The 13,507-nt window shown below is 45.6% G+C and overlaps 1 protein-coding gene across 2 annotated transcripts; it reads left to right on the top strand.

The window, feature by feature from the left end:
- The first annotated feature begins 6,721 nt into the window (after window positions 1-6,721).
- Window positions 6,722-13,371, top strand: LOC117901225 (inositol-trisphosphate 3-kinase homolog). Of its 2 annotated transcripts, none has more exons than XM_034811896.1 (3): window positions 6,722-7,480; window positions 11,588-11,740; window positions 12,110-13,371. In XM_034811896.1, exons 1-3 carry the CDS (start codon window positions 7,148-7,150, stop codon window positions 13,025-13,027), a joined length of 1,404 nt encoding a protein of 467 aa, XP_034667787.1. In that variant the 5' UTR covers window positions 6,722-7,147; the 3' UTR covers window positions 13,028-13,371. The 2 variants fall into 2 exon arrangements, with proteins under 2 accessions (XP_034667787.1, XP_034667786.1); XM_034811895.1 differs by having other exon boundaries at window positions 6,723-7,480; window positions 11,585-11,740.
- Window positions 13,372-13,507: the final 136 nt, after the last annotated feature.

The raw sequence follows: 13,507 nt of genomic DNA on the forward strand, positions 1-13,507 counted from the left end.
AGGAAATTGTTTATAACAAATAGACTTCCTACTCTCGCTACTCCTCCCCGGCTGCCTGACCCACAGCCGTAATTGTTATTGTTTTCCCCTCGACTTGTTAATGAGTTTATTGTTATCTGGTCTAAGCAAAGTACCCACCCACCCACCACAGCTATTGCACACCACCCGTTCAACTATAACTGCGATATAATATGAAATTCAGGTCGCGTCTCCTTTTTGCTGGAATGCCAAATGTCATTGTCCGTTTCCCTTCTCTCCCCGTGCACCATTGCTAACGCCTTGGACTTAGACTTGCGACTGGGTTTCTTATTGATTTCTATATTCGTATTTTTGTCAGCTGATTCGCCTCGAGTGTCGCGCCTCAGATTACCAATCTGTTTTATTTTGATTTTCACGATTCCCCTTAAACCTATCACGGCACAATGCCAGCACACTCAAGAGTAAGTAATTAATGTGTCTAGATCATCGGGAAAGTGATAAGGTCTCATTGAGAATTGGGAAACAAGTATTAGTTCCCCTCCTGCCATTCCACTAGAGGTGCGATTTTTAGGGGTAAAACTTATTGTACCTAGAGTACATTGATTTGAAATGTGTACACGGAAACTATACCGAAGAAATTATGAAGAAGAAATGAATCAGCAAAGTAGGAATATTTCAGCTGGGACAGGCAGTCCCTATAGCTCCTCCAACTAAACTTACGAATCCCCACAATATTTACACGTCTTATTTTAGCTAGAGTTCAGTCTTTGCATTCGATTTTTGATATTATGTGGGAAGATTGATTAGCAATGTGCACAAGGAAATTGTACCGAAGATATTATTTAGGAGAAATTAATCGGCAAATTTAGAACATTTCATCATAAGAACTTTCTGTATCTACGGCTGGGACAGGCATTACCTATAGCACCTTGAACTGAACTTAAATTAAACTTGAACTAAGCACCCACTATATTCACACGTCTTATTGTACCTTGAGTTCAGTTTTTACTTTCGATCTTTGATATTTTGTGCGCTCCGGAACATTGATTAGAAACGTGCACACGGAAATTATACCATATTTAGATTATGAAATCGCATTATGAATTTGCCAATAAAGAATATTTCATAATCAGAACTTCCAGCTAGAACATGGCATCTACATTTAGGCATTCCCTATTGCTCCTTCAATTAGATTATATTCAATAATATTAATAAAGGTCATCAGAAAATTCTGTATCTACGGATGGAACATGGCATATACATTTAGGCATTCCCTATAATTCCCTCCTTGAACTAAACTTACGAAGCCCCAACTTTATTCACACAGCTCTGGAATGTTTATCCAGTTTAGAACTTCCTGTTGGTTCTGACTTGGTTCCCACACAGATTCTGGGGGTTTTATCCAGAATCCAACCATAGCCATAAATATTTGTTCCCGCATAATATTTACGAGCAATTGTGACTTGAGGGCCGTGCAAATATTTGAATTCAATGGAACTGTAAGAGCCATAAATTTTCCCTGAATTGAAGTTCGCATGGATTTAATTAATTGGATTTTTTTGTTCGTTTTGCTCGTTTTGGTTTTGTTTCGTTTTATATGAATTTTGGCCAAGGCTGACCAAAATCTTTCTAATGATATTCAGCGGGCATTTCGCCGCCGTCTTCATTTGCATGCCACGTGCCCGTGTCCGTGCCTGAGAGAGACTTTCTGAGTCGCGTATCTCGTCTCGCGCGTCTGACAATATATTACACAATTATGGTTCCGATGTCGGGGCCCGATAAGGCCCTGCACGGCCCGGCACGGCATGTCAGTGGCGCTCTGAATCAGCTGCTGCTGGCAGTCAGGCGGTTGGGATGATTCCCAGATTCGCTGATTCTCAGATTGATTCCCTGGTGCAAATGCACTCGTCGACAGACAACGCCTGAGAATGAGGGCTTGGGAATTTGCTTCGCGTTGGGTTATTTTCGGTATATGGCTTAAAAATAAACCCACCGCGTAACGGTGCACCGGCTTGATTTGCGTCACGAGCAACGGTAAAGCCAGCTGGCTGGCAGTGCAACAACTGTATTATCCCTGACCGAATCATCATACGCGACCAATTGTGCTATTTTTGGCATCATTTTGCTGTAAACGAAAATTGTTTTGAATGATAAGAGATGATCCAACGCACCAGAGATGAATCCACTCTATTGTTTCCAGGCAAAGGCCCCCCGGGGAGCAGGCTGTTGTCTTCTCTGCCACGATGTGTGATATGGTGAGTATTTATTATCAGGCGTTGATTTATGTGGACGTTCGCATTCGCGCTCGAAACTAGAGCGAGGCTAATCTTTAGCTGCAATTGACGCAAATTGATTTTGCACTCGAAATCGAACACGTTCGTCCCTCCGTCCGTAGATCTCTTAGGAAGGAACGTGGCTCTTCTGTTCTGTTCCGTTCTGTTACAGAGGGGCACTGCTGTTTTCCCTTCTTTCTGGCCATTTGATTGCGAGGCAACCATTTCCGATCACATCCCAATTAGCAACAAGCCAATCGACAATCCATGTGCTAAACAAAACTTCAAACGATCTGCGAGATCAGAGATCAGAGCGAGGTCTCTTTGTTTTGCCAAAAATGAACAGACGATGACATAATGCGGGCAAAGAAAGTACTCCTCCTCGTAGTACGCTAATGATCATTCCTCCGCTCTATAGATTTTCTTGATGTTGTGGTCTTAATTGCAACGAAATTCCTTTCGTTACGATTGCGTTACCGAAGCGCTTGAAGTGAGAGGAACACAAGACAGCCGTTGTTTTCATCTCCGTTTCAGATCGTTTGGCTCGAATCAATCAAATTGTTTACACGCACATAAATATTTATTATCGTTTTTCGTTTCGTTTGTTTGTTTCTTGCCCAGGTTCTAATTTTACACTCACTCGCGGGCCAGCAAATTGTTTCTCCTGTTATATTTTTTTTCGCCATTTCATTGCTGTTTGTGCCCTGCACTCGGCTGGCGGTTGGCAGTCGAGCGTTTTATTTCGGTTGTGACCCCCAGATCGATCTCAGTGTCCAGCAGTAGATAAGAGATAGCGAGGCTCGCGCCATTCACATGTTTGTATGAGGAGTGGATGGAAGCGACACTACTATTTTTAAGTTGCGAAAAAATCATTCACAAACGTAATGACAGTCGGCACAAATTAGCAGGTTGATAGCCCCCCGAGGAGTGTTCAAAACAAACTCTGCTATCAGCTTACAAATGAGAGCATTCTTAGAGGGATTCGCTGCGTTCTGTTGCCATGGGAAGGCTCCATTAGAAGAACAACTGGTGAGTTTTCATATCGATTTGGGGAAATGGGGGAAACACTCTTTGAGTGCTCTTGAGATTGCAATTCCCCTTTGGGTTGCTTTTTCTTTACATAATTACCAGGCACCATCCATCTGTGACGTATTTGAGAGAAATCTTTCATCAGAAAACGTTATCCCCACATTCCCCCACTTATCAGCATCTCTCAGCGCTCTCAGATCGTGACGTTGTCGATGTCAGACCATACAATATATACAATTATCAGTCAATTAATCATTTTTTATGTATGTATATCAAGGAAAGTTTTCCAAACAAATTTTATGGCTTTCGTTTCCCGTCCTGGAACTGCAGAATGCTCCATGGACCACACTCACATGACGCTGCATTCAATGGAAAAGCTGTTTTTCACTGCCTCGGCTAAGGGTTTATCCCCTGGGCCATTTGGACTCCATTCTGTCTAGAGTCTAGACCTATGCCATCGGGGAGAAACCACAGAGTGGTTTACAAACTGATGACATATTTAGATTGGGGTTGAGAGTACGAGTAAAAGTGGTTAAGCGCTTGAAACCTCAAATAAAGTTCAACATAGATAAGGGAAACCCTAAACCCACGATAGTCAGTTCTTCGACAAATGTGAGTTTATAAATTCAGCGACTGTTGGAATGTAGTTTTTCCTTTTATCCCACATTTCCATACTTTGATGGCCATTTTCCCAGCAGTTCTTTTGTGTTTCGTGTACAAGTTCTCTCGCTGTACGAGTATGCATGAAGATCATCGGCTATACACTCCCACACTATTTTGTATACATGGAGAACATGTTAATGAGGAACACTTGTTGTAGTTTTTTCTGTATATATTTTTTTTGGTTTTTGCTTTGCGTTTTGTTGACTCGAGAGCTTAATACTGTGACGTCAGGAAAGTCATTGAGTTATAATTTAAAAACGAGCGAGCGAGCCAGCGAACGAGCGATCGGTTGGCAAAAATTATAACAAACCAAACATTCTGTGTGGAGTATGATCGAAATCTAAACCAACATTCAGCAGAGGAGGAGGATCGTACGCGTAAGCGGAATTGGAGCCAGTGAAGCGTCAGAGTTTCAGAGTGGAAGCTCTTCCACAACTCGTACCTGAGAAGCATAATATTAAGTTACAGAAATATGACGAGCGCGATCGCGATTCAAAGTGATTTCGAAGCCGAAACCGATTCTGAGCCAGTGTCGGCCAGTCAGCTACGATAAAGTCGCGAGATTAAAAAAGTCAAGTGACACTCAAATGCGTCAATCGAAAGCACAAAAGTGACACAACAGCAGCAGCAGCAACAACAACAACAGCCACAACAGAATGACGGGAGTACAAAAGTCCGACACATGGGAAGAGGCGCCGCCGCCCGCTGGTCCGTTGTCCGCAGGAGATTCTTTGTCTTAAGCCCGTGCTTCGATGTCGATCTTTGTCTTTGCCTTTGTTTTTGTCTTTGTCTCGTGGCCATGCCACTGACCACTGAGGCGTGCAGAAAGCCAATCCTCTTTCCTCTGCCTCTTTCCATGACAAAGAAATTTCACGCAAAACTTTACGTTTGACGTCAGGGCCTACGACGGCTCTGGGAATCTGGGGCTTTCACATCACCGCAGAGTGACTGCTGCTGCTGCTGCTGCTGTATGATGATGATTATTCATGGAATACATTGGAAAGACGAAGGGAAGTGCCATTTGAATGAAGCTGCGAGACGCCGATAATTTAGCTTAATTGATGGGCAGCCCCAGCAATGCAATGAGCAAGGGCCGGACAGCGGGTTGTGTCTATAGATCAACCCCCTCTGCTCGGCCCTGACTTCATTCTGCTTCGTATTTGCATTATGCGAGGCCGCTGCCTGCCAGTCGACTTTGTTTTTAATTGCTCAAGAATAAGTAGCATTTATCGTTCCAGTTGCAATTGATGGTTTTGTTTTGCTTGAAGCTTGAGGCTTGAGGTGGCAAGTGGTCACGTGCCTCGTTAACAATTATTACTCATGTGCCACGTTGCATGCAGACGACCAGTGACCAGGTTCAATGCATTTCGAGCGACAGTTTCCCGCGAACCCGAAACCAAAACCAAACCCGATGGCGAGTCATTACCATTCTGGGGTTTGCATTACAATGGGACACACAACTGACAGACAGGCAGACTGACAGACAGACTGACATGCTGACGAACTGTCGTCTGGGTTGTCTCTGACGTAGTCTCTGGGGAGTCTCTGTTCGTGGCAGGAGGAGAGACGACTCTGGACTGCAACTCGAACTCGAGGTTTGTATGTCAGACTGACGCACGCATCTCGTCTCGATCGACAGCAGCATCGACATCGACATCGAGCCATACTAAAATATGCGCATATTGCACTCACTCTCCTTTTTCTCTCTGTGTTGGCCATTGGCCATGAACCCAGCGGTTGGAATGGTGGAGAATCTGCAGAAATTGGCGCAGATTTTTGGCGACAGTTTGCATAATCGCACCCGAAAGACCCCAAGACATTGCGCAGTTGCCTGCCAGGCAGGCAGGCATTAGCATTGCAGATAAGCTCCAGGGAATCTCTGCTCGCAGAAGTTCAACAACAGCTCCGATAAAAGAGAGATCTAAAAGAGACATCTTCAAGAAGACGACGAGGAGGGCAACGGTTCAATGTCTGACCTTAGATGGCGCCACGAGATCGTTCCATCTGTCTGTCAGTCTGTTCTGTTCTGTTTGTCCTTCTGGAAGACTCTTCTCTCTGAAGATTCTTTTGCGCATCGCTTGGCCGCCTGGTTGGGTTGGTTGTTGTTCTAGGATTTCATGAATTCCACTTTGAAAATGTATTCAGTTCCATTTGTTTTCTGTTTTCCCTTTCGGTGGTAATGCGAATTTCTAAACAAACAAGTCAATTGTTGTGATCGCACTTCGACGAGCCCTCTCGATTGCGTAGAACAGATCGCAATCTAATTGAGAATTCCACATTGACTACGTAGGGAATTCAATTTGGGGATCACTTTCCTATCGCCAGCATCTAATTGTAAATCCCTTTGTAAACAACGCTTCGATTTGGTACTTTTCCATCTAAATATAGATTTCATTGGGGTATTGATGCTAGAGATTATATTCTCTATGACTTTCAGGGCACTTTCAAATAATAGATTGCAATCTTTACACCTTTAAAACGATTCCATCTCCATGGATCTCCTGCGATTTTGGCTAGAAATATTTAAATCCAAAAGGGATGCATCTGATTGATTGATATTGATCAATGCTCTCCCCAAAGATGCCTCTCAGCACCTTTTTTTTTGCACCTAGGGTGTTGGGCTCTCCGAAAAGCTTCTCTCTTGCCCACGCTCTCTGGATCCACTCGGAGAGCGCCGCTCCGCTCGGCTCCCCACAATTCCGAGCACTCGCTCGTCACCGACTCGACTCGACTCGACTCGGCGACTCGTCAGCGCACAAAAATGGATGCCAGATGGCGAAACCAGTTAGTCGCCCCTCAGAGCTCCAACAGCAAACGCAAACTTCTCTGATTTCTCTACGGCAGTCGTTGTCGATGTGCGCGATCGCAGCAACAAAAAAAAAAAAAACAAGACTCTTAACGGGCCAGAAAGATAAAGAAGTAAAAGCAAGCAGCAAACAGCAAGCAATGCAAAATCAAAGTTAGATAAATATATAAGAAAAAAGTTTCCAATGCAAATTGCGAGTGAAAATCAATTGAAAGGAGAACGCAGCAAAATGCCAAAGTGTATGGAAGCATAAAGCGTGAAAATATCAGAATCCAAATCATAAAACACCACAAAAGCAAAGGCAAAAGCAAAAGCAAAAAGCAAATCAAAACCCAGTGAAATAATATTCATTCGTTGTGCAAACTCTCGCGAGGCGTGAGGCGATAACTCCGACTGAATGACTATGACTTCAACAGTGCTCCAGCGGCCTCCAGCAGCAGCAACGTCACCGAAACAGCAACAGCAGCAGCAGGCGGCAGCTGTCACGAAAGTAACGAAGCCAACGAAACCCTCCTCCGGCAACCGCTCCACAATGGCCTGGTCGAATGAGACGAAGATGCGCTTTTCATGCATCGATAACATTGGGCTGAAGCAGTTGTGGAAACTAATTGCCTTGGATACGGGCGCCAGCACGAAGCAGCACAATGCACACCACATCATGTTGGATGTGGAGCAGCAGCAGCAGCAGCAACAGCAAAAGCAATCGAAATCCAACAATAATAACCATGAGGTGAGTGTCCGACAGAAAGAAAGCTTGTAATACTCTCGAACCACAAAAGACAAAAGACAACAGACAACCGACAACCCAACAGGCCAACAGACAGACAAAAAGACAATGACGTCAATGGCAACGATGGTGGTGGAGGATTGTCTTGTCCATCCACATCCGCGTAGAAAGCAACACTACAGAGAAAGTGGCCAAAAATAAAAGAGAGATATGTATGTACATATATAGAGGTGTAGGGGTATGGTTATGGGTCCAGGCATGACGTCTGCGGGGAGGTTTATTTGTTGTTGAAACAACTGTGGGGCCTACCCAACCCAGTCACCCCTACAGCAACTTCAGCAAACTTCAGCACCTTCAGGCCTTGGCCAGGAATGCGGCCTGTAAACATTACTCGTATCTCGAGCGGATCTGCAGCAACAATAAGTCCGTACTCGTAGCACTCGTGGGTCTGTGTCTGTCTGTGGGTCGAAAATGAGTCCGATAATCCACGTAACGTCAATTTGCATACAGCAACGAGTCTGCGCTAATTAAAGACAAGCAACAAGATATCGGACCAAGACCAGAGACAGAGTCCACAGTCAGAGCCGGACATTGCCGGTTATGAGAGGCAGACACAAGACACATCACACATCGGACATGGGCTATGGATGAGGCATCCATTTGGTCACATGGTCTAGCTACATGGACAAACGAATCGATTCATTTCATTTCATTAAAGACAATTGATTCGTTGAGGTTTGGGCATCGGAGATCCCTCTTTTTGGCATTGCGACAGAAAGTTTCTCTCAGTGCATGTCAAATTTCGAGCACAACAGCTGCCTGTCTGTCTTGAAAGCATTTTGATAACTCGAAATCAGCTTTCCTTGTTCTGTCATTTGGAGTTTATTGACTCTACACACATTTCTCACAGTGTATTGCCAGCACTCGACGCTCCTCAAGTGCATCGGCCCACACACTTTGCCTCAGGTTCAGCCTCAGCCTCAGTCTCAGAGCTATCATTGGTTAATTTTTGCCAGCTTTAATTTTAATTTGTTCGCTCTCTAAGATCAAGGCCCAGGCAGCGAAGGCTGTCCCCCCAAACTTTGGGTCATTCATTCGATCTAGTCTAGTTTCTATTTTAAGCACCCGGTTATACCCCCGAATATTATTCAGTATCTTCCGTCTGAATCTCCATCTGGTTTTTGTCGCTTGGGATTGGGTTTGGGATTAGTCACATGATGGTCCCATGGGTGTCCGAACTTTTGCAGCTAACGGCTGTGATTCACGGGCTCTGGCCGAACCCATCAATGCATTACAGGGAAAGGCATATTGACGCATTTCCACGGCTGTCTATAGCGGATCCGGTTTGGATTTGAGTTTCGGCTTTGGGACCTTTCCTTACAGAACTGCGACGCAGATTAATGCCGCAGGGGCAGCGTCTCGAGACTCAAGACTCGAGAGAGTGTGAAAATTCTTGAGTTAATTAAGGCTTTTGATAGTTTAGGAATAGTTTCTCCCTCCTCTCTCCTCTGGTTCCCTTTGGACATGCTTAACGGATCTAATCCTCTGCCAATGGCCTGGCCTTTTGCGTTATGTCTTAACGTAACTGGTTTCCACACTCACTCCCTCCCTCTCTCCCTTCGAGCCGTGCCCCCTCTTCATTCACTCCTCGTTTCAGTAGATTGACGTCAATGCAAATATACATACTATGTATACGTTCATACATGTATACATATACCCCCCAAGCAAACGACTGCGACTATCTTATATACCGATGGTACGGTATACCGTATACTCATCCCAGTCTCAGTCGCAGTCTCAGTCCAAGTCCCATTCCCATCCAGTCCACTCTCTGGCGAGGTCTCCGCTCTTGCAGACACTTCTAGAGGATTGTTTTTGTCTCCTTCCATAGTAATTTTTAATGTCAGGGTTGTGTTCTACAAAAAGCGACACATCAGCAGCACCACCTGGACTTGGAGAAGGCTGCACCTGAGTCACCTCTAGAGGCACGATCTCAGCGAGGAGAACCTGTTTTTGGGGCAAGTTGTTGTACGCACGAATCCCAGGTTCAGGGTCTCGCAAGCCTTTAGGCTGGACCTCAATCGCTACACTTTCAACTCAAATTCGAGCCAATTTTCGGCTGTTTGAATTTTATAATTTTGTTTAATTAAACGCAACACTCTCCTCTCCTCCGCCCCTCTCCAGAGCGGGGGCCTTGACGTCACGCGCATAAATTGATTTGAGCTAAGTTTTTATATCAGTTTTTTTGTTGCTGTTTGCCGTTTGCAGCGGCTGTTTCTCTGTTTCTGTCGGTTAACACGTTCCAAATGTTAAGTAGTCATAAATAAACACCACTAAACTGTGAGCTTAGCTAAACATTGGATTGGTGAATCGACGGATTGCCGAGTCGGTGAATCGGGGAAGGCAGGCAGCCTAAAAATAGCCCAGGGTCTGGAAAGTCGCCTCCCTCAGACTTCTATCCGACTCATCGAATTCACTCAAGCGAAAAGTGCTGTAATTTTACAGCCACACACTCATACTGCCTGCCATCACTGTTGCAAGTTAATTATTGTTTTGCACACTTTGCGGTTTCCCTTTTTTTTTACATCGCGGGAACTGTCACAATGTTTATCTGATGGATGCGGCTTTCTGTTGCTGCTGCTTTTCCCTGACCTGACCAGACCGCTTTTCCTTCAGCGCACACGAGTGGCAAATTGTTAATAATGCGATTACGATTGCAGATAAAAGTTGAATAATAATTGTTCCTTGAGTTTCCCATGCCGTGACGCATTCCGCAACTAAAACTAAGACTAAAACCAAATTAAAGCTTAAATGCTAATTAAACCGAGTCACCCCAACGGGGTGTACGTGCAAAAATGTACGTTTCTGGACGGGGTTACCCTCCACACACTTCACTCCTCCATTTTCGATTCGAATCAGTTGTAAAATGCAGTTGTAAAACGAGTACTCAATGAACAGCGGACGGACGGACTTGCTACACGTCGATCGATCGATCGTTTGATAGATAGCTGCTGCAGTTTTCTATAATTAAACGCCCGACTGTTAAGATCGTATCATTCCACAAAGGTCAGTGCTGACGACACGCCCGAGCAGCGTACCTCGAATATTGGTTAATAGAACTCGATATGCCCCCTACCAATTGCAATTTGCCGCTTAACCAAATCTGACATCTTATTAGCGACTAATTAATACATTTTGTGAGAGCAATGTGAGAGCAGAGGTCAAAGAATAAACATAGTACACATGTTCCCCCGGGGGGTGCTGCTCTAATCCCAATTTAATGCCCGACTGCGCAATATCTCAATCTGTAATCAAACATTTGTCTAAGGCTCAGGCACACATGCCACACAAATGATAAGCACAAGATCATGCGAGAACCTGGCTAGAAGGCTGATAAGCAACACGTTGACCCTGAGAAGGGGTGTTCACTGTACCCATACCCCTCTCTGCTCATCGCACGCGAGACGAATTTGTGCCACATATGCAAATTTGTTAAGTTCTTAATGTACGCTTACGTAAAGATCGCTGGGGCAGCGGAGTGTTATTAACCCAAGAGAAGGAAGGACTGACTGCCGCAGAAATACGCAGCGTTATCTGAACACTTAAGCGATACGATAATAGTGTAGAGATAGCGCTAAAGCTGAAGCAGAAGCTGAAGCTAAAGCTATATAAGATGCTGCGATACAAAACAAGTTCCGAGCGCATTACCTTAATTTGTTAATTAATCAAAGCGTAGCGTAGAGAGGTGATGGGGCGACTATTTTACTCGTATGGGGGCCAGTGGTCCGGTCTATACGATCGCCTTCTACGCTGACAGATTGTTATTTGTTATGGCCAATGCTTATGGCTCAATTCGCAACAGCAACAGCAACAGAAACAGAAACAACAACGATCTTTGCATACTAAGTGCCTCATTAGGGACACGGCAGTGTCGTAAACCACACACGGCGTCCCATAAACCAAGAGCCAGCCCATGCACAAACAAAACGATCGAAATATTTCGCCTGCATTCTGACTGAATAATTAATTAAGACTTGAGTGAATCATTTGAACAACACAACACTTCTAACAATACCCAATAACCAATTCCCCTCTGTTTGATTGCAGCTGCAGATTCCCTGCGACAACTTGGCCGACTATTTGAGTCTACAAAGAGCGGCTCAAGTTCAGGCACAGACCAAGGCACAGACACAGCAACGTACACAGACACAAGCTCCTGCTCAGCAAACACCACAGATGTCATTGCTCAAGTTCTTGGCCATTGTAAGTACCGACATTTAAATTGTATTTCCCATAAACACACATCAAGGAGCAGGGCGAAACTTTCCACATGGCTGCGATTCAACGATTAAACGCCTCTGCTTCCTGCTTGCAACCTCGCACAATGTGCGATTGCTTGTCGGGTCGCATAAATTTCACATTTACGAGGGCCCGGGGCGTGGCTCCCTCTCCGAAGCAAAAGCAAATAAAATTTGTTTGATTATTTATAATCATGAGCATACCATAATGATGGAAGAGAGAGTGCGAAACAGACAGAACCAGTTCGAATCGCAGCCGGACAGAGCGGACCCCATATTTTGACTTTATCAATGAATTCTTTTCACTTACCCATTTTGTTCTCCTCTCTTGCAGAATGCCCTGGAACTGAGCGCTCCCGCCACTCCACATCTCCTCCAGCAGCAGCAAGCGAAGCCCCAGGGCTGGATGCAGTTGTCCGGCCATCCAGAGAGCATTGTGCCCATGTCGACGGGCATTGTGCGGAAACGCATCGTTGGCATCGACGACAGCGAGGTGCACGCCTATCGCCAACTCTGCCAGGAGCCACAAACATCCCAGATTGTGCCCGCGTACTTCGGGATGCGGGAGATGCAGTCGCAGCACTACATCGAGCTGCAGGACCTGCTGGCCGGCTTCAAAGATCCCTGCGTGATGGACATCAAGATGGGCAGCCGCACCTTTCTCGAGTCGGAGGTGAGCAACGCCACGCTCCGGCCGGACTTGTACCAGAAAATGATTGCCGTGGACCCCAGCGCACCGACGGCGGCCGAGAGCGAGGCGCGGGCTATTACCAAGCTGCGTTACATGACATTCCGCGAGTCGCTCTCCTCCTCGCACTCCAAGGGCTTCCGCATCGAGGCGCTCCGCCTGCGCGGTCGTGCTCCCGTAAAGGATTTGAAGACCTGCCGTAGCAGCGAACAGATTTCCCAGACCATCGAGCAGTTCCTTGGAGCCCGCAAGTCCGTGCAGAAGGAGCTGTTGAAGCGCCTGAAGCATATGCGCCTTGTCGTCGAACAGTCCGAGTTTTTCAACCGCCACGAGATCGTCGGCTCCAGCATATTCATTGTTTACGACGATGAGCGTGTGGGCGCGTGGCTGATTGACTTTGCCAAGTCCCGCCAACTGCCTGCACAAATGCGTGTAGACCATCGCAGCGACTGGACACCCGGAAATCGCGAGGAGGGACTGCTGAAGGGCATGGACGAGCTTATTCACGCCTTCGAGGAGATCTACGCACGTAACGGAGGCCACCGCAGCTGTCTCAAGATCTAAAGCAAAATGGCGTCCGGCGACTGCAGCTGGATCTGCCACGCCTACTGTCTGCCCATAAGACTGATCACCCCCATACTCCATTTGTACAGAAGAGACGAGGATTCATTGCATCGACCGTACTGCGTCGCACTTTTTTTTTACTATTTTCCATATTGGAAAAAAAACTCGCCCCAGTTCAAAAGCACCGTTAGATTGTCGCAGAGGAAGCTGGAACTGGGAGAGAGGAACACGATTAGTATTTGATCACCAAACAGCATTTGTTTGAATGAAACAGGTTTAAACTAAGTATTTTGTTGCAAACACTATACATCTAAACACAACAATAAATAAGTTAAGAACATTTACTTGGAATTTGTGTTTTCTCTTCGCTTTTTTTACGGGCCCATTTCTGCGATGAAACGGTCGATTTAACTATCGATGTCCAATATCGTGTGGCTCACTATCGCTGGCTAATATCGTGTGGCTCCCTATCGATGTAGA

The sequence above is a fragment of the Drosophila subobscura genome, chromosome U (genome assembly GCF_008121235.1).
Source record: "Drosophila subobscura isolate 14011-0131.10 chromosome U, UCBerk_Dsub_1.0, whole genome shotgun sequence".
Lineage (NCBI taxonomy): Eukaryota > Metazoa > Arthropoda > Insecta > Diptera > Drosophilidae > Drosophila > Drosophila subobscura.